The 21,527-nt window shown below is 44.5% G+C and overlaps 1 protein-coding gene across 4 annotated transcripts in view; it reads left to right on the forward strand.

Annotated features, from left to right (window-relative positions):
- kdm5a (lysine demethylase 5A) overlaps window positions 1-21,527 on the forward strand; it is a 31,255-nt gene that overhangs the window by 4,266 nt on the left and 5,462 nt on the right. For 3 of the 4 annotated variants that reach the window (XM_031898637.1, XM_031898640.1, XM_031898641.1), the window contains exons 3-23: window positions 313-435; window positions 588-758; window positions 2,020-2,154; window positions 3,129-3,234; window positions 4,218-4,306; window positions 4,426-4,584; window positions 5,748-5,867; window positions 8,022-8,180; window positions 9,486-9,667; window positions 9,766-9,928; window positions 10,668-10,787; window positions 11,084-11,278; window positions 11,398-11,579; window positions 12,104-12,228; window positions 13,159-13,309; window positions 13,963-14,080; window positions 14,748-15,103; window positions 15,217-15,355; window positions 17,400-17,579; window positions 19,030-19,182; window positions 20,444-20,995. In XM_031898637.1, the coding sequence (XP_031754497.1) occupies window positions 313-435; window positions 588-758; window positions 2,020-2,154; window positions 3,129-3,234; window positions 4,218-4,306; window positions 4,426-4,584; window positions 5,748-5,867; window positions 8,022-8,180; window positions 9,486-9,667; window positions 9,766-9,928; window positions 10,668-10,787; window positions 11,084-11,278; window positions 11,398-11,579; window positions 12,104-12,228; window positions 13,159-13,309; window positions 13,963-14,080; window positions 14,748-15,103; window positions 15,217-15,355; window positions 17,400-17,579; window positions 19,030-19,182; window positions 20,444-20,995 (3,678 nt within the window). The remainder of the gene's footprint in view (window positions 1-312; window positions 436-587; window positions 759-2,019; window positions 2,155-3,128; window positions 3,235-4,217; window positions 4,307-4,425; window positions 4,585-5,747; window positions 5,868-8,021; window positions 8,181-9,485; window positions 9,668-9,765; window positions 9,929-10,667; window positions 10,788-11,083; window positions 11,279-11,397; window positions 11,580-12,103; window positions 12,229-13,158; window positions 13,310-13,962; window positions 14,081-14,747; window positions 15,104-15,216; window positions 15,356-17,399; window positions 17,580-19,029; window positions 19,183-20,443; window positions 20,996-21,527) is intronic. The other variant, XM_031898638.1, reaches the window with a different exon arrangement.

The raw sequence follows: 21,527 nt of genomic DNA on the forward strand, positions 1-21,527 counted from the left end.
AAAAAACTGAATTTTAACTACGATTCCAAAAAGAGAAAAGGAAGTAAGTTTACAGCTCTGGACAACTGCAAGTGGCTATGTATATGTTTGGCCATAATACTGATTGTATTGTAGAACTTAAACATATAAATAAGTGTTCAGGTTTGATGTTAGAATTAGGGTAGACAATTTACAGCAGCTTTCCACATATAAAGAATGCTGGGAGTTGTAGTTCACAGCAGTCGTAAGGATAAAAGTTTATTACTCTTTGCTTTAGTATAGTATGTTATCTGTAGGCTTGCACCCTGACTGTCGGAATTTTCTTTCATCCAGGCAATGACCCGTGTCAAGCTCGATTTCCTGGATCAGCTGGGAAAATTTTGGGAGCTGCAAGGTTCCGCGCTCAGAATTCCAGTGGTGGATCGCAAGCTGTTGGATGTGTATGCACTGAGCAAGGTGGGCGTGCAGGGACAGGTGGTTCTGCAGATAAACAACATATGCATATAACTGCAGGAAGTTTATATAATTAGACCTTTCTAATAGAACAGAACGGGCCTTATTGCCCAGAGCCATCCGTAGACTGTTACCGTCTTTCCTTTTCACTTCAGGTGGTTTCCAGTGAGGGGGGCTTTGAGGTTGTCACTAAAGAGAAGAAATGGTCTCAGGTGGGCAATCGAATGGGATACCAGCCAGGCAAAGGCACAGGCTCTCTTCTGAAGTTGCACTATGACCGAATCCTCTACCCCTACGAGCTGTTCCAGTCTGGCGTCAGCCTGATGGTAAGAAATGCACCTAGAATATTCTAGAGAGAAACCTTCTGTTTCAGTTTTTAGTATAGGTACAGGTATAGGACCTGTTATCCAGAATGCTCGGGACCTGGGGCTTTCCGGATAAGGGGTCTTTCCGTAATTTGGATAATTTAAACCTAACAGGATTGTTTTGCATCCAATAAGGATTAATTATATCTTAGTTGGGATCAAGTGCAGGTACTGTTTTATTATTACAGAGAAAAGGGAATCATTTAACCATTAAATAAACCCAATAGGGCTGTTCTGCCCCAATAAGGGGTAATTATATCTCAGTTGGGATCAAGTACAGGTACTGTTTTATTATTACAGAGAAAAGGGAATCATTTAACCATTAAATAAACCCAATAGGGCTGTTCTGCCCCAATAAGGGGTAATTATATCTTAGTTGGGATCAAGTGCAGGTACTGTTTTATTATTACAGAGAAAAGGGAATCATTTAACCATTAAATAAACCCAATAGGGCTGTTCTGCCCCAATAAGGGGTAATTATATCTCAGTTGGGATCAAGTACAGGTACTGTTTTATTATTACAGAGAAAAGGGAATCATTTAACCATTAAATAAACCCAATAGGGCTGTTCTGCCCCCAATAAGGGGTAATTATATCTTAGTTGGGATCAAGTGCAGGTACTGTTTTATTATTACAGAGAAAAGGGAATCATTTAACCATTAAATAAACCCAATAGGGCTGTTCTGCCCCAATAAGGGGTAATTATATCTTAGTTGGGATCAAGTACAGGTACTGTTTTATTATTACAGAGAAAAGGGAATCATTTAACCATGAAATAAACCCAATAGGGCTGTTCTGCCCCCAATAAGGGGTAATTATATCTTAGTTGGGATCAAGTACAGGTACTGTTTTATTATTACAGAGAAAAGGGAATCATTTAGAATTATTTGCTTATAATGGAGTCTATGGGAGATGGCCTTTCCGTAATTCGGAACTTTCGGATAACTGGTTTCCGGATAAGGGATCATATACCTGTATAGGTTGCACTTTTTCCTAGTTGGTCTCTAGTAAGCCTTCTCTGTCTCTATATAATCTATCTTTCAGACCAGGTGGAATCTGTTTAGATGGTGCTTTTATTATGGTGTTCTTCTGGGTTTTAGATGCTTTTTTAAAGGGTAAATAAAGCTTTAGAACAACGTTGACCATGCTCAGCTTATTTTAGGTGGTTAGAGTTGAATGGCATTTTTAGTTTATTTTGTTATATTTTTTGTTTACACCCCAGGGCATCAAAAAAACAAGTCTGAAGGAAGAAGAGAAGCTGGAAGTGACGGAGCCATGTGAGGTTCAAAAAGATTTACCCGAAACTGAGAAGAAGATGATTGTCCCTTTAAAAAGGTCTCGACGCATAAAGTCAGAGGTACTTGAATTGCGTGGCCTATAAATTACACTCCTCCCACTGCATGCCTGAGAATAGTAGTTTGTGGTTTAGATTTTCTTCCCCCTCTCATATCTACATCTGAGGCACACAAGCCCATGTGGGGAAGCAGCAGCGTGCATCCATTTATTAGGAAGCAGATTTCAGTTGGTATCCTCATTCTGGTTTTACTGAACATTTCTTCTCATATTTCTTTGGTCTTTTATCATTTTGCAGTTGCTTCACCTTAAAGGAACAGTAACACTAAAAAATGAAAGAGCTTTAAAGTAATAAATATATACTGCTCTGTTGCCCTGCACTGGTAAAACTGGTGTGTTTGCTACAGTAACACTACTATAATTTATATAATAAGCTGCTGTGTAGCCACGGGGGCAGCCATTCAAGCTGGAAAAAAGGAGAAAAGGCACAGGTTACATAGCAGATAACAGATAAGTTCTGTAGAATACAATAGTGTTTTATCTGTTATCTGCTATGTGCCTGTGCCTTTTCTCCTTTGAATGGCTGCCCCCATGGCTACACAGCAGCTTATTTATATAAACTATCGTAGACTTTCTGAAGTAAACACACAACTTTAACCAGTGCAGGGTAGCAGCACATTATATTTTAGTTACTTTTATACACTTTCATTTTTTGGTGTTACTGTTCCTTTAATACTAATGCTCCTTAAGGGGTTGCTACATTGTTTTTATTAAGCAGTATCCATGTTATTAGCAACAATATTAAAGGACAAGTCAACCCAGAATATAATTTTCTGCCTAATAAAAGAAGACATTATAAGCAGCTTTGCAATGTACATTCATTATAAATGTGTAATGGTTGAGTTATTTGTATATATAATTACTATTAAAAGCAGTGGGAGAGCTACAGGCTGGAGGTACACTGTTAGCAATGTGATATCTAGGTAGCGAATTACTTTGAATATTAAAACGTATTCTTGCCCATTTTGTGCATCTTAGCCAGAAACGTTGGAGATCACAAAGAGCCCGGAGATGAAGAAGTTGCATGTTTTTGGAGCAGCTGCTAGAATGATAGGGGTTGGTGATGGCGTGAAAGACCGAGCTGGTGAGTGTATATATTTATGTATAGGTGTCTAGTGCAGGGGTGGGCAAGCCACGGCCCGCGGGCTACATCCGGCCTGTTGGCCTTTTTAATCTGATGCAGCGGGGAGCCGGGGACAAAAGCAGCCAAGGACGGAGGAAGCAGGATGTCGCTGGAGGAGGGACCCCCAGGTTGCAGGGGGAGAAAGATGGAGGATGCTGGGGGGGAGCTGGAGGGAGGATGCTGGGGGGGGAGCTGGAGGGAGGATGCTGGGGAGTGGAGCTGGAGGATGCTGGGGAGGAGCTGAGAGGTCCTGTAATTTCTGATGGCAGCCCTGGGCGTAATGCTGGCCTGGCCCGTCTGTAAATCAATGTGGCCCCTGAGCCAAAAAGTTTGCCCACCCCTGATCTAGTGTAACATGCACAGACTTCCCCGCTGGTAAGTATGTGAGCGATGAGCCCTGGATCGATCCCCCTGCCTGCCACACAAATCAATACCACGGATGAGCAGAGCTCTTAGCACGGGTGGGGCATGGGAAGTGACGCCACCATCTTGCGTTACTCCATTCGCACTTTTATTATTTCTTCTGAGGCCATCTTGCCCCCAGTCTCACTGCAAGCACCCAACATGGGGAAAGGCATGAAGGATCTATTCTCCAGGGGGGGCAAGTAACATTCTTTGCCTGCTCAAAATGTCTCATAACATTTAGGGAGGACCAAGCTGTTCTGCTCTGCGCTTCTTGCAGCCCTGCCCAGACCCACACACCTGACTCAGCAGAGCCAGTGGCCATAGCTCAATCAGAAGGGAACCCCAGCAACATCTTTATCAAGAGAACTAATGACACAATGTGACCGGTTTGGGCTGTTTCTCTGTCCCAATCGTTATGCAGCCTGAAATGTATAACATAACTAGCATCTTCCATTGACAAGATGCTGAGCAAAATGACCAATACACCAGACGTGAGCGGACTCATTCCCCTTTTCTAATGTAATATTTTCTAATTTTAGATGAAGCTTACAAGAAGCGCAAAACTTCAAAGCTGGAGGCCTTTGGAATGCAGAGAAGACACGGGAAGGGGGCCCTGTCAGTTAGTTTTGTAAGTCAATGAACATAAAACAGATGAAGGTTATTAGAAAATACGACCTATTATTTACTCTCCCATGTACAGTAATATAACCATAACTTGTGAATGTCTAATGTTTCTTGCTACAATAGGTCGACCTGTACATCTGTCTGTTCTGCGCCCGCGGTGACTGTGAAGACAAATTGCTGCTGTGCGATGGATGTGACGACAGCTACCATACCTTTTGCTTGATCCCACCTCTTTCAGAGGTGCCCAAGGGTGACTGGAGGTGTCCCAAATGTGTGGCTGAGGTAATTGCTGTCAGGCCCAAAATTGGGTTGAATAATGCAAGAACACTATCTAGATTCTGCTGAAAAGATATCCGATAAGATTTAATTTACATCGATGGGGAAACAATGTACAATACAATATTGTACATTGAACTTCCAAGTTACATTCTATCATGTCTTTTTATACCCTTCAGTGGGGGATTTCCAATCAGAGTTCAATGTTCCCATTGTTATCTCTTCACCTTTCGTGAAGTTTCTCCTGACCTCTTGCGATAACAGAAGTTCTGGACTTTCCAAAACATCACGTGACATCTGGGGTTCTTTGATAACGTGGGGTGAGGGTAGATGTTCTTAAAATTATAGGAGATAAACATTTCTTATCTGTAAACAACTTATATTAAATGATCAAAACATTTGCTGCAACTTCTTGCTAGATCTAGGCCTTAAATACTGTATATACTCGAGTATAAGCCGATCCGAATATAAGCCGAGGTACCTAACTTTACCTAAGAAAACTGGAAAAATCTCTTGACTCAAGTATAAGCCTAGGGTGGGAAATGAAGCAGCTTCTAAGTTTCAATAATCAAAATAAATTCCAATAAAATTAGGATCTATCAATCTTACTGAACAAATACGTGCAGGGAATCAGTATGCGAGATGCCAGGCTCCCCCCTACTGCCTCCTGAGAGGATTCAGCTTGAGGTTTACTTCAAGGAGCTCCCTCCTCACCTTGTCACCTCAATAGCATGCAGGCTTGATGTTCCGTTGCCTGCCTGCTTCAAACAGTTCCATTCCTGCCTGCTTGTAAAGGCTCTCCCTCCCCCTCACCATTAGACACAGACACTGGAGCTGAAAGCAGGGAGCGTGTGATGTCATGCCGGGGGGCGGGGCAAGGAACCAGGAAGGAGCGGAGCACAGAAGAGCACACAGGGAATCGGGTAGCAGAGGGTGCTAGTTGGAGGGACTCGAGAATAAGCCGAGGGTTAATTTTTCAGCACACTTTGGGTGCTGAAAAACTCGGCTTATACTCGAGTATATACAGTATACCAGTAGGCCTAAAGCTTATATGTCTATGGTTAAACTTGTCCTTACATTGCCATGAAGAAAGTCCTGTTTGGAGCTTTCCTTATCCCGTAGGCCGTCTCTCCAGGTTTGTAATAACGTATGTTAACTTTTCGTTTTAGGAATGTAGCAAACCCCGGGAAGCGTTTGGATTTGAGCAGGCAGTGAGGGAATATACTTTACAAAGCTTTGGGGAAATGGCCGACAGCTTCAAATCCGATTACTTCAATATGCCTGTGCACGTGAGTATTTCACTACATCTAACAGCCCTGTACCATGTATTTGTGATACTGGAAAATGTGCAGCTGTTGTTGGGCAGATCAGGTCTCCCAGTGTCATGGAAGGCTGCCTCAGGTTGGTCATTTAATCTGCTTCATAATGAGGCTGTAAGGGATCGGATGTCCTTTCCCTTTTGTTTCATATGGAACTGGATGCAAATGGAAGCCTTACGCTCCTGCTCACTGCTTTCTCTGTGATTATGAATTATTTGGGACGCTGCTGTGCTGATTCATATGTATGTGTGTGGGGTTCAAGGCAGATCATGTTTTGGGTTCATACCCACAAACTGTTCTCCGACTTCAGCTGATTCTTATTCTTAGCGCCCACCATTTTCTAAAAGCTACTCCTCCTACAGTTTTAGGGGTACAACACCCAGACTCCCCACACTTCTTCGCCCTATAGCGGAGCAGGCTGCTTGTGCTTTTCTAAGCGATCCCGCCCCCCTGTCTTTTTGTGGCACCGCTCTGAACCCCCCAATTTTCCCATTGACTTTGACAGGGAAGATTTCCAAACTGCTGCCACACTTACAGCTTTGAAGGTACACCCCCCAAACTTGCATAACATAATAATGGGGTCACCCCGAATGAAACAGCAACATTTGTTGGATGACCCAAAGTGGGAGGAGCCAACAACAGCCAATCAAATTTCAGTTTTTAAACTGTTGCCACACTTACAGCTTTGAGGCTACACTCGCCAGACTTTGATCACATAGTCATGGGGTCAGCCTGAATGAAAATATGATGATTGTTGGATGCCCAAAAGTAGGTGGAGCTACAAACAGCCAATCAGATTTTACCTTTTGACTTTCAGAGGGGAAATCCCCAAACTTTGCAGAGTTAGGCACCAGGTAACTGCGGTTCAAGGTTGGAAAAAGTGGGCAGAGCCACCAACAGCCAATCAGGTGTTCCCTGTTGACTTTCAGTGGGGAAATCCAACCTGCAGCCATTATCACAGTTTTAACACCGGGGTCCCCAAACGCTTCACAGGTGGTCACTAGGGGACTGCAGTTTTAAGTTTGGAAAAAATGGGGGAGCCACCAACAGCCAATCAGATTTCACCTATTGAATTTTATTGGTTTAATGTCAGGGTTCCCAAACTTGGAACGTAATCACCCAATGACAAACTATGCAAAGTTTAGAAAAGTGGGTGGGGCCAACAGCAGATTTCACCTATAGATTTTCATTGGTTTAAAGTTAAACTGCTGCCATTCTTTCAATATTAATACTAAGGTCCCCAAACTTTGCAGAATTAGGCACCGGGTAACTGCGGTTCAGGGTTAGAAAAAGTGGGCGGAGCCACCAACAGCCAATCAGATGTTGCTTGTTGACTTTCAATGGGGAAATCCAACCTGCTGCCATTCTCACTGTATTAACACCAGGGTCTCCCAAACTCTTCACATTTGATCACTAGAGGACTGCATTTTTAGGTTTGAAAAACTGGGTGGAGCCACCAACAGCCAATCAGGTTTCATCTATTTTTTTGGTTACATTTAAAATGCTGCCATTCCTATACTATTTACACCAGAGTCCCCAAACTTGGGACAGAGTTAGTAACTGGTTGACAGTAATTCAAGGTTTGAAAAAAGTGGGTGGAACCACTGACAGCCACTCAGATTTATTTAATTGATTTTTAATTTAAAGTGCTGCCATTTCACACATTTAACGCCAGTGTCCCTAATCCTGTGTTTCTTTTGACAGAGTGCTTATGGCTGTATCTACATAGACTTTTGATAAAGCTTACTTAGTTTTTACCTTTCCTTCTCCTTTAAAACCAGCGTCCCCTAAACTTTGCACAGTGGTTTTTTCTATATAGATAAATTTGGTGTAGCCAACAGCCAATTAGATTTCAGTCACTGACATCCCGTTTTTCAAACCAACATGAAGTTTGTTCTCAAACTTCCCTTTCTAGTTTTATTCATTATTTATTTGACATTGGTATAATAATTACAACATTTATAGTTCAATACTGTATTGCGTTCAGATATCCCATTTAACTTAAAGTATCACAGTGAATTAATTCCAGTTTAAAAGGGTGCTGAAACCCATCCATCCTGATGTTCTATCATAATGCCTATAATATATTGAGCCGCTAATGTCAATGAAATCATTGTGCCATAGATGGTGCCTACTGAGCTTGTGGAAAAAGAGTTTTGGCGGTTAGTCAGTTCCATTGAAGAAGATGTGATTGTGGAGTATGGAGCTGACATCTCCTCTCGGGATTTTGGGAGCGGCTTCCCCGTAATGGACGGACGCAGAAAGCTAACTGCAGATGAAGAGGTCAGTTGTGCAAAATGCTTTGCTGTAGGTCAAAGTTGTAAGCCAGGGATACCCAGCTTTTTTCATTTATGAGCCACACTCAAATGTAAAAACTGTTGATGTGCCACGCAAGCATGAAAAAAGTTATTTGGGGGTGCCAAATAAGGGCTGTGATTGGCTATTTGGTAGCCCCATGTGTCCTGCTTGGAGTAAAACTGTGTCTCTGTGCTTCCAAGCCAGAAATGTAAAAATGGGCACCTACGTGACGTACTTTGTCCAGCAACTCTGTCTTTGTCCACTAACCTTGAGTCTCTTGGACAGATGGAGATGTCCAGCCAGGGCCGCCATCAGGGGGGCACAGTTGTCCCAGGCCCGGACGATTGTCGCTTTAAAGGGGTCCCAGCCGTGATACAGTTTTTTAGCTCGGGCTTTTAGCTCGGGCCCCCTTTAAAAAATTACGGGCCCTGTCATTGGTGGTCAGCAGATAATTCGATTGGTTGTGTCCCATGCGTATGCGCAACGTCAGTACGCAAGTGGCGCAACCTTATAAAAATGTGTAGATGCAGCAGGTAGCCGGGGCACATATCAAAGATGCCACGGGGTGGAAGCTGGAGGATGCTGGGGGAAAGCAGGGGGAGCCGTAGGAAGAGGCTGGGGGGAGCAGGGGGAGCCACAGGAAGCAGGAGGAGGGTGGGTGGAGCTGTAGGATACTTGGGGGGGGGGGGAACTGTAGGATGAATGGAGGGGGGGAACTGTAGGATGATTGGGGGGAGGGGAACTGTAGGATGATTTGGGGGGAGGGGAGCTGGAGGATGCTTGGGGGGGAGGGGAGCTGGAGGATTCTTGGGGGGGAGGGGAGCTGGAGGATTCTTGGAGGGGGGGTGCTGGGGGATGCTGGCTACCAATGTTTTAGGGGGGGCCCTGGCTACCAATGTTTAAGGAAGTCCCTGGCTACCAATGTCTGTGTGTCCTTTTTACTGATGGGAGGGTTCATTGGGGGAGGAGCCATTGGGGGTGGGAGGAGGGGGGGCCCAGAAAATTTTGTTGTGAGGGGCCCCTTGATTTCTGATGGCGGCCCTGTGTCCAGCAAATGCATGATTAAATGTTTGGCACCCATATCAGTATCTTTGTAGGGCACAACAAAGAGAGGTTGACCTGTTTGTACTGTGCTAAAATCTTGTATAAACCAGGACCTCCAATGGGCCCTCCAAGTTGCTGTGTCTGCTCTGTCTAGGGTAAATAACCCAGTGCTAGAACTAAGGTAGGTGGGCAGGTCACAGATCAGTTTGTTTAAAGGAAAGAGACTAATTTAATGTTGCTCTCTAGGATTATGCTCATTGTGGATGGAACCTCAATAACATGCCTGTGCTTGAGCAGTCTGTGCTCGCCCACATTAACGCTGATATCTCTGGTATGAAAGTGCCCTGGCTCTACGTGGGCATGTGTTTCTCCTCCTTCTGTTGGCACATTGAAGACCACTGGAGTTATTCAATCAACTATCTGCACTGGTAAGTTTGCCTGCCTCACCCAGACCTTTTACAATAATTAGATTTTGTTCCTGTTACTGGGCAGTAGTGAAAAGTTATTTCTACCTCCTTTATGTCAGGGGGGAGCCAAAGACTTGGTATGGTGTTCCTTCCCATGCTGCCGAACAGCTGGAGGATGTGATGAGGACTCTGGCTCCAGAGCTGTTTGAGACACAGCCTGATCTCTTGCATCAGCTGGTAACCATCATGAACCCCAACGTCCTGATGGAACATGGAGTGCCGGTAAGTAATATCCCTTCTATTTTATATATCACATATGTAGAGAAATCAAGGGATTTATGGGGATTTAATATGCCATTGCAACTGCTTCTAGGCAAAAAAAAAATTGTTCTAGATATTTTTGTATTAGAGGTTCTTGCAGCTCTCCATTAGTGTGTGTTTATACTGGGTGTTTAATTGCTTAAGTCATTTCCAGCTTGGGCAGCAATGTACCTCCCATTCATGCTTATAGCGATCGTCTGGACCCATCGCTGAACTGCAGGTGTCAGGAGATTGTCGAAACTCCTGCCCCCTGAGCAGTAGTTGCATGACCTGCAAATACACTCACTGCCAATAAAATAAATCAGGGGTGATTCCAAGCATTTAATGTTAAGGTGCCCATACACGGGCCGATTCTAGCTGCCGATTATCGGTCCCTTAGACCGACTCGGCAGCTTAGCGGCCCATGTAGGGGCACCAACAACGGGCCTTCCCGCCTGAAATCAGCCAGATATCGATCGTGCAGGTTAAAAAATTTAGTCGGATCGGGGGCCTCATCTGCTCGTTGATTACCTTTAATGTTGCTAATAGGAGCATTCATGTATCATAAGATTGTCACAGTTTCATAGACTTTTACAAAAGCTTCCGATAAGCCCTTTCCCTCACTCTGATTTCCCTGTTGCAGCAAAAAGAAATGGCCATCTAACTGCTGTTTATTAATTACTATGATTTTGCTATTTGTGATTTTTATTATTGTCTGTAGGTATACAGGACCAATCAGTGTGCCGGAGAGTTTGTGATCACCTTTCCTCGTGCTTATCATTCTGGATTCAATCAGGGCTACAACTTTGCAGAGGCTGTGAATTTCTGCACTGCAGACTGGGTATGAGTAATAAATATATCCCTTCCTCTGTAAGCAAGCGTGACAGGCATACTTAGGGGGTATGAAGATTAGCTATTCCCCTATACTCCTACTCTTTGACATTTTGAAAGCCATACATTAGTTTGTTCCCATAACCAAGTTTGGCTCCAGGATTTTAAGTGTTCTACTCTTTCCTTGTCCAATTTGTACTTTTAGCCCTGTTGTGCCGTTTGTGCTGTATATAATATTGTGTGCTGCAAGTAAGAATAAAATATCATAGTATAAATAAATATATACCATTTTCTTTTGTTTTTCAGCTCTCTATGGGTCGTCAGTGTGTAAGCCACTACCGTCGGCTGAGGCGCCATTGCGTCTTCTCTCACGAAGAGCTGATCTTTAAGATGGCGTCTGACCCAGAGTGCCTGGACGTGGGACTGGCAGCCGCAGTATGCAAAGAGATGACCATAATGATCGAGGAGGAGACCAAACTGAGGGAACTGATTGTGCAGTTGGTAAGAGATAGTTATCAGTATATCAAGTCAAACATACAGAGGAATCTCGTTATCGTCTTACAGGTGCATTGTTTGCTGCTATTCGCATTCTCTCTAATGGCATTTTGCTTTGTTTCAAGGGAGTTGTTCAGGCCGAGGAGGAGGCCTTCGAGTTGGTGCCAGATGACGAGAGGCAATGTTCTTCATGCAGAACTACTTGCTTTCTGTCTGCTCTCACGTGTTCCTGCAGCTTGGATCAGCTTGTCTGTCTGAATCATGCAGAGGAACTCTGCTCCTGTCCAATGCAAAATAAGTGTCTCAGGTATGCAAACATGGCATTGAAGAAAATCTATTTATGTTTATATTTGTGATGGTTTTACGCACACTTTCACCTATGAGTTTAAAAAAAAATATCTAGTAATGTTATACTTGGCTCAGTTTTACTTTGCACATCAGTTAGTGTGCCCTGGGGCTTGTAGGCTCAGTCTACAACAGATGAAGGTAGGCACTCAAGTTCCCATAAATTCTGTGTTTTGCTAATGTCAGACCAAGTGTGCACAGAAAATAGGAATGCTACACAATGCATTTGCTTTGCATATGGATCAGGATTGGTCAGGAAATACATACTAGGACTGACATTAACTAAAGAAAATGTTCCCTGTAATAGTTGTCTGTTTTTTGTGAATTGCCCCCCAAACGAACAGTAAAGAATCCTATGGGATTTGGGCTGACCCACCTTAGATTTTTTAAGATATCAGTAAGGTAGATTTCTGATAAATGGAGCTAATGTCTGACTGTGCTGTGAACAACCTAAATACATATATCCCTGAATTCATTGAATTTTAGGTACCGGTACTCTCTGGAGGATCTCCCATCACTGCTTTATGGTGTGAAATTACGGGCGCAGTCTTACGAGTCATGGGTGAATCGAGTTACAGATGCTCTGTCTGCCTCTCTCAACCACAAAAAAGGTGAGACTTACCTCTGCATTTGTTACAGGCTGAGTCTTAAAACTGAAAGCCTACTAAAGTGACAAGTATATTTTTTTCCATTGAATTGAATGTTTTGACTTGCAGCAGTGAATAGCAAAACTGCCCGTCCTTTAGATCTTGTTGAACCACCATTGCCCCGCCTCTCAATAGACCTAGGAGCTGTAGTTCAACAGCATCTGGATTGGACTGGCCAAAATTGTTGCTCAAAAATACATTTCTCTGGAGGTTTAACTTTACCTTCTGGGAGGACAGGACACTGAAAGAAAAGACCCCCCAAGTCTTGACAGTCCTCCTCTGCTCCACAGTCTACACCCACTCCAGGAGGCACCCAGTTCGTTTTGTGTCCTTATTTCCTCGTTTCTGCCAAGTACATGTGGCTTCCTCAACGGAGGCGGTGTTCAGCAGGAAAGTGCTGCAGGCTCAGGCTTGACTCTGTTTTCCCACCCTTCTCAGGGTCTACTTTTAGGTCCCTCCAGTCCCCCTTCTTGTGCACATTACAGGTGCTCCACCTCTTTCACGGTGCTCTGCTCTCCCACATGATCCACAGTTCCCCTGCTATTTAGACAGGGCTATTCTCCTGCGCTCTTCCCAGGACTCTCCCACTGCTCAGGCCAGTATTGAGACTGCTCCAGGGGTTTGCCCTGGACCAATTCTTGGGCTTTTTAGATCTCTTTCCTTAACAGTGCCTAATCTCTTACTACTACTTGTCAAGGTAGGTGACCAGTACTAGTCTATCCTGGCCTCATTGTGTGACCCCTCTCCCCAATGAGATTCCACAGTGAGTGATCTCAGGTCCCTTGGGTTACCTGTTGTACAGAATCAGCCATTGCCTTCCCTTTTACAACATATGTTGTAGAGTTTGTTCAGTGTCCAGATTTCTTCTCTCACCTATTTTTTTATGTTGTATAGATGTCATCGAGTTGAAAGTCATGCTGGAGGATGCGGAAGATAGGAAGTTTCCAGAGAACGATCTGTACCGCAAACTCCGGGATGCCGTTAAGGAGGCAGAAACCTGTGCATCTGTTGCCCAGTTGCTACTCACCAAAAAACAAAAGCACAAGTATGAGTTGTTTCACATGAATAGCAGTGTACCCCGGCAGGGCATCAGTTTAACAGCTCCTTATAATCTTTACCTGGAAATACCAAAGGCTAATGGCTAGGGATGCACCGAATCCAGGATTCGATTCGGTATTCAGCCTTTATCTCAGGGTTCGGATTTGGCCGAAGCCACGGTCTTGGCCGAACCAAATCCTAATTAGCATATGCTGCATATGTCGCCGCATAAACATGGAAGTGTAAATTTTTTAACATTTAACCCTTCCAGATCCTAACTAGCATATGCTAAGTAGGATTCAGATTTGGTTCGGTGTTCAGTTGAATGCCTTAATGTGGATTCGGTGGTTCGGCCGAACCCGAAAAACTGGTTTCAGTGCATCCCTACTAATGGCACAACCTCTGTTTTTCCCATTTGCTAAGAAATGGAGATGCCAGACGAAACTGCCCCTTTGAGTAGTGACAGGTGGTGTCAGCGTGACCCATTGGTCTTACAATTCCTCACTTACCATGGAATTTATAAATGTTTAACAGCCCTAATATGTTGTCATGATGTTTTAACATTTCTTCAATTTAAATAATGCTGCAGTCCTTCTGTATGTGTTTGTTTGGAACAGGGCAGGTTCTGTCGCAGTCTCTTAAGTGTTTATTGTTTTGCAGCAGATTAAACCCAGAATATGGGAAGACTCGCACCAAACTTACCATGGAGGAGCTCAAAGCCTTTGTGCATCAGCTGTTCAGCCTGCCCTGCATTATCTCTCAGGCCCGACAGGTTAAGGTGGGTGAAACAAAAATAAGCACTGCTTAAGCTCTCTTGTGTTTCTGGCTGGGCTTGCTATAGAGAGATCCTCAGTTCCACAGCAGTGAAACGTGGCCTCTGCAGGTTGCATACTTTGTATTTGGGATCATAGAGAGTAACATGCACCATATTCCTTATAGGATCATGAAATCTGTAACCTGCTTATATGATGGAGCATTGTCCATAGAACAGAGGCCTTCACCTTAAAGCAGTTTATAAAAAAAAAATTACCTTCGATGCAGCCAGCTGTTCTTCTGCACACAGATACTAAGTGGGGTGCCGTTATTGCTCCCACCACTGGGGATATCCTTGTTTTTTTTTCTCTTTGGTTTTCTCCCCTGAGAGCCATTCCATACCCTGGCACATTTCTTTTCTTTGAGAAATGATTTGGTGGTTCATCAAGTTTTATCAAAGAGGCATACAATCATATTCTCAGTTATAGGGGGTATATATATGTTGAAATTAATGCTTTGGCTGCAAAGTGCCAAGCAGTGGGGTGGAACCGAAAAGGAGTAATCATAACTGCTGAGCTGTCTTTGTCCCGAGTTGCTGTTAGAATAAGAAATAAAAGAAAGTTTTGAGTGTAAGAGCTTTAAGAGCCATTGATACTACATTGTACATTCTTGTTTCCTTTTTCCAATCATAGAACCTGCTTGACGACGTGGAGGAGTTTCATGAACGCGCGCATGAAGCCATGCGTGACGATATCCCTGACTCCAGCAAGCTTCAGGCTCTCATAGACCTCGGCTCCAGCTTGTATGTAGAACTTCCAGAACTGCCACGGTTAAAGCAAGAACTTCTGCAAGCCCGTTGGCTTGACGAGGTGCGGCAGACTTTGTCAGACCCTCACAGGGTTACTTTGGATGTGATGAAGAAACTGATTGACTCTGGAGTGGGTCTGGCACCCCATCACGCAGTGGAGAAAGCAATGGCAGACTTACAGGAACTGCTCACAGTATCGGAGAGGATGGAAGAGAAAGCCAAAACATGTCTGCAAGCCAGGTAAGAGACAAGAAGTGCTTGTTCCCAGACTGCATTTGGGGAATGTTTTCTGATTTTATTCTAAATTGCAAGATTTTTCTTTTAACAATTTTTATTTTTGTTTGCCCTTCCAGGCCACAGCACAGTATGGGAGGTATTGAGAGCATCATCGTGGAAGCCAAGAACATCCATGCATATCTGCCCAATGTGCTTGCTCTTAAGGAAGCCCTGCAAAGGGCTAAAGATTGGACAGCTAAAGTGGAGGCCATTCAGGTATAGAGAAACATGGTGCACATTATTCTGACAATATTATCATTTCAGGGGGGCACAGGCAATGGAGAGTTAACACATCTTTCCAGGAGGAAAGGACACCAAAAGGTCAAATGTTTTAACAGCCCACGCTCAGGGGCAGGAGTTTTGGCTCCATTCCCTCGGTTCCTGAGCAGGGGGGACCATGGGGGGATGGACACTGGCTGATACTACAGCCTGCCTCTGGTCTACAGGCTGGGGTGTAGCTTAGACCCCTGGGGCTACACAGTGGAGCAGGGACCTTGGCTCAGATCCCCCTGTCACAGAAGCACTCACAGGCTCTGGAGAGGAGCCTTGCCAGCTCAATGTTACGGTCTGGAGTATGAGGAAGCTCGTAGACTGCTAGTACAAACCATTTAGGTGAAGTAGAAGAGCCCTGGCAACCCTGGTTTTCACAGATGCCCTTTTGGGGCCCTGGACTTTCTGCTGGGGGAAGACAGGGATTCTAAACACTACCAAGGTTGATACGAAAACGCAGTACCAATAGGATCAGGCAGAGGCAACCTCAGTGTCAGGCAATTGTCAAAGGCAGGCAGTGGAGATTCAGTGTAAAAAAACAGAGTAAAAAAATCAGTATAGCAAATGAAACAAGGCTTTAGCTATGATCTAGAAAATTAGAACCAGCTTAGGCAAAGAAAATAAACAAAGTTTGAATTTGGTGCCAAAATGACGTCAGCAAATCACAGAGGGTTCCTCCGACGAGTAGTCCCATCAGACAGATCCTTCTCCCTTTGTTCTCCTTGTTTTAACGGCCCTCAATGTCTCAGCACCCATCTTATCAGACCCCTACAAGGATCTTATCAAGCAACAGAAGAAGACATTCAGAGCCTTCCCCTGACACGAACAGCTCTTCTTGGTTGTAAGGGCTCTGGCACACGGGGAGATCGTGTGCCATCCCACCGGCGACTTACATTTTCGCCGGTGGGATGGCAACTCGGGGAGATTAGTCGCCCACGAACAGGGAGATTTGTCGCGGGCGACTAATCTCCCCGTGTGCCAGAGCCCTTAAGGATGAATGGGCTTTTCCAAAGTGCAAGATCAAAATCTCCTGTTGTTTCCTCGCCTCTCTACCCCTTCCCCAAGGAAGACATGGATCTGCTCTTTTTTTCCAATACCAGATTGCTCAGGATCCTCACACATCAACCTAGTTCTGTTTGCTCTCCAAGGGACCTCAACCTAGTTCTGTTTGCTCTCCAAGGGCCTCTATTTGAGCCCCTTGCTCAGGCCTCTGACACACTGCTCACCTGGAAGACTCTTTCTCCTGGCTCCTTCTGCCAGGAGGGTCTCAAAACTGGCAGCCCTTTCCAGCCGTTCTCCCTTCCTACTTTTCCATCAAAACAAGGCTGTGCTCCGCACCCTGCCTTCCTTTAGTATTGCCCTTCCACTTAAACCAAGATATTGTCGTACTATCTTTCTGCCCACATCCCAAGACTCCAAAGGAGACTGCACCCCTCTTGATGTTGTTAGGGCTCAGTAGGCTTCCAAGACTACCCTGAGACCCATGGTGGCTTCCTGGGCAGTGAAGAACTTTACTTCCGTGGAACAGATTTGCAAGGCAGCCACCTGGTCCTCCATCCACACCTTTACTCGCTTTTATCAGGTTCATGTGGCTTTTTCGACAGAGGCAGTCTGCAGGTTGCAGTACAGGCTCAGACGTGACTCCCGCAGGCACGGCCTCCCGTTTTCTCAAGCCTGTTAATGAAGAGCCCCATCCTGGTAGACCCCCTGCTCACGGCAGCGTCTGTTTGGTCTCTGGTGGGAGTCCTATTTGCTATCACTCGCTTTGACTTTTTCTCCTTACCTACAGGGATAAGAGTTTGAATCAGTTCTCACAACAATTTTCTTTTTGGCCTGGTTCAGCAGGTTCTTCTTATTACATTCTGGGTAGGGACAGCCTCTTGGAGGGGGGTGTAGCCTGCTGGGGACCCCCCTCTGTGCTTCTGTTGGACTTAACTTCCAGGATTGCAACTTACATTAGTAATTGTTTTTTTTTTTTTTATTTCCACAGAGTGGCTCTCACTATGCATACTTAGAGCAGTTGGAGAACCTGCTAGTGAAAGGCCGCCCCATCCCAGTGCGTCTTGATGCCCTCCCTCAGGTGGAGTCCCAGGTTGCAGCAGCTCGAGCGTGGCGAGAGAGAACAGCCAGAACGTTCTTAAAGAAGAACTCCAGCTATACTTTGCTACAGGTGAATATTGTGGTTGTTTCACTCAGTTATATTGACAGTATTGTTCACTCTCTCATTCTCTTTCCAAATTATTTGCCAACACACACTAGTATCCATTTTTTGCATTGTTCCTCTATGTCTTGTGACAGATTAGTTGCTGAAGATTGATAAAAATGTTGATCTACCTCTGATATGGCTTATTTACGTATTACTGATTGTTTAAGGTAAAGGGTTTTTTTGCAGAAATGGTCATTATGCTGTAGTCCCAGGGGATATAAGAACAATTAGCACCCAAAATTTTGCTCTAACTGGCTTTTAAACTGGGCCCATTAAGCTTATATGATTTAAAAGAATCCTATGCAAAGTAGAACTCACCACTTCAACGTTGGGTCCTATAGTTTCCTATAGTTCCAAGGGTACCCAGGGCATAAATAAGCACTCACCCCAATGTTTCTATATATCTGTAACCTTGTTATGGGCTAAAGGGGCCCAGCCTGAAGGCCAGTTAGGGGGGGATTTGGGGTGAGTGCTTATTTATGCCCTGGGTACCCCTGGAACTATAGCGGGGTGACTGTTACCCCAATGTTTCTATATATTTGTAACCTTGTTATGGGCTAAGGGGGCCCAGCCTGAAGGCCAGTTAGGGGGGGATTTGGGGTGAGTGCTTATTTGTGCCCTGGGTACCCCTGGAACTATAGCAGGGTGACTGTTACCCCAATGTTTCTATAAATCTGTAACCTTGTTATGGGCTAAGGGGGCCCAGCCTGAAGGCCAGTTCCAGGGGTACCCAGGGCACAAATAAGCACTCACCCCAAATCCCCCCTAACTGGCCTTCAGGCTGGGCCCCCTTAGCCCATAACAAGGTTACAGATATATAGAAACATTGGGGTAACAGTCACCCTGCTATAGTTCCAGGGGTACCCAGGGCACAAATAAGCACTCACCCCAAATCCCCCCCTAACTGGCCTTCAGGCTGGGCCCCCTTAGCCCATAACAAGGTTACAGATATATAGAAACATTGGGGTAACAGTCACCCTGCTATAGTTCCAGGGGTACCCAGGGCACAAATAAGCACTCACCCCAAATCCCCCCCTAACTGGCCTTCAGGCTGGGCCCCCTTAGCCCATAACAAGGTTACAGATATATAGAAACATTGGGGTAACAGTCACCCTGCTATAGTTCCAGGGGTATCCAGGGCACAAATAAGCACCCTAGCTGGCCTTCAGGCCTAGCCCCCTTAGCTCAATACTTTGCATTTGTTTTATATAGTCCAGCCCTAAATATGTTATTTAATAGATGTTTAGCCCCATTGTGAATATAAAATAGGTCACTTCTGGTTTAAAATAAAGTGTTAATATTGAATTTCTTTTTAGTAATCTATTACAGTCTTTGTGCAAAATTTAGTATTTGATGGAACCCAAATGTGATGAAATAGGTGCATGCCTAATCATTTTAATTATTTGCTAATAAGGTGTTGAGCCCACGAACTGATATTGGTGTGTACGGCAGCAGTCGGAGTAAGAGGAAGAAAGTCAAAGAGTTAATGGATGAGAAAGACTTGGATCTAGATTCCATGAGTGAGCTGGAAGAACCAATGGAAGAGCCCCGGGATGCTGCGTCTGTGGTAAGGCCTTCTTTCTGGGATCCTGGCAGATGGTCTCAACTTGTAGCAGTTATTGCAGACTTTCTATTAATGGGCTAATAAATCATTAGATATTCTTATTTCACTTAAGGTTTTCTTTGCTATCTTCTGCAAATGTGTTACAGACTATTTACATTAACCCTACATAAGCTTCCTTAATGCCTTCCCTCCTGTAATCTTCATGACCCCATTACATAAAGCGAGCAGGGAGATTGGCCTAGTGCTCAAGGGGGGTTTGGTAAATCAAGGCACAATAAAAGCAGGAATAAGGTCCCGAGTTTATTCACAGAATGTACAGAGTTCCCATTTTGCCTACAGTTATTCCCCTGTACTAAGCAAAATCCAGTACCCAGTTATTCGGAAACCCATTATCCAGAGAGCTCCGAATTACGGAAAGCCTGTCATAGGCTCCATTTTTATCAAATAATTTAGATTTTTAAAATGTATTTCTTCTTTTTTCTCTGTAATAATAAAACAGTACCTGTACTTGATCCCAACTAAGATATAATTACCCCTTATTGGGGGCAGAACAGCCCTATTGGGTTTATTTAATGGTTAAACGATTCCCTTTTCTCTGTAATAATAAAACAGTACCTGTACTTGATCCCAACTAAGATATAATTACCCCTTATTGGGGCAGAACAGTCCTATTGGGTTTATTTAATGGTTAAACGATTCCCTTTTCTCTGTAATAATAAAACAGTACCTGTACTTGATCCCAACTAAGATATAATTACCCCTTATTGGGGGCAGAACAGCCCTATTGGGTTTATTTAATGGTTAAACGATTCCCTTTTCTCTGTAATAATAAAACAGTACCTGTACTTGATCCCAACTAAGATATTATTAATCCTTATTGGGGGCAGAACAATCCTGTTGGGTTTGATTAATGGTTTATTGATTTTTTTTTTAGTAGACTTAAGGTATGGAGATCCATATTACGGATCCAAGAATACCCTTGGTCCCGAGCATTCTGGATAACGGGTCCTATACCTGTACAGAGAGCAACCATAAAACAATTGCCACCATAGGTATTCCCCGACAATTCGGCAGGAAAAGCCCCATAAGTAGAGAGAAACCATAAATGTATTTTGGCTTAGGTAACTAACGGCCTTTATAAAAAAAATCCCATAAAGCAATGTAATTGTAGGTTCCCTGTGCTGCAGAAATGTATAATCGCCCTGGCACTGTGCCAGTTACAGGACAATATTCTGAGCCCTGCGTGATTGTTTTCTCCGTGTAGGTTGCAGTGTTTAAAGACATGGAGCACAAAGAGGTGGACGCCATTCGTTCTTTGAGATCCGCTAATCTGGTTAAGATGACGATGGTGGATCGAATCGAGGAGGTGCGGTTCTGCGTGTGTCGGAAGGCAGCTAGCGGCTTCATGCTGCAGTGCGAGCTTTGCAAAGACTGGTTCCACAGTACCTGTGTGCCGCTGCCCAAGACCAGCTCTCAGAAGAAGGGCTCCAACTGGCAGTCCAAGGACGTGAAATTCCTTTGCACTCAGTGTATGCGCTCCCGGCGGCCGCGCCTAGAGACTATCCTCTCGCTGCTCGTTTCGCTGCAGAAGCTTCCCGTGCGCTTACCTGAAGGCGAGGCCTTGCAGTGCCTGACTGAACGAGCCATGAGCTGGCAGGACCAGGCACGGCAGGCTTTGGCGACGGATGAACTGTCGTGTGCTTTGGCTAAGCTTAGTGTTCTGAGCCAGCGTATGGTGGAGCAGGCAGCACGCGAGAAGACGGAGAAGATCATAAGCGCAGAGCTGCAAAAAGCCGCGGCAAACCCAGACCTGCAAGTAGGTCCTTTTTTTTTAAACAATGTATTCAAATCTTCATTTCTATGATTTTCCGTATGATGATGGTAGTCCTGACCCTGCGTCCAGACTTAAATGATGACCTCTGACCATGACACAATCCAGTCTTATTAAAAAAGGGCTACCCCTACTGGTTTATCATCCTGGGGGTGTGCAGCATGGTATCATTTAGGGGAGGGGGACCTTTTTTACTCACAGTCAAATGTAAAAAGACTTGGAGAGCAACACAAGCACCATAAAAGTTCAGCCAAATAAGGGCTGTGATTGGCTATTAGGCAGCCTCTATGCACCCTATCAGCTTACAGGGGGCTTTATTTGGTAGGAAATCTTGTTTTTATTCAATAACAACTTGCCCCCAAGTCAGGAATTCAAAAATAACTCCCTGGTTTGGGGGCGCTGAGAGCAACATCCAAGGGGTTGGGGAGCAACGTGTTGCCCCTGAGCCACTGTTTGGGGATCACTGCTTTAGAGTGTGACCAATCTCAGGATTGGGGTGGGGGTGGAATTCACGTTG

Source organism: Xenopus tropicalis, chromosome 3, assembly GCF_000004195.4.
Source record: "Xenopus tropicalis strain Nigerian chromosome 3, UCB_Xtro_10.0, whole genome shotgun sequence".
NCBI classification, from domain to species: domain Eukaryota; kingdom Metazoa; phylum Chordata; class Amphibia; order Anura; family Pipidae; genus Xenopus; species Xenopus tropicalis.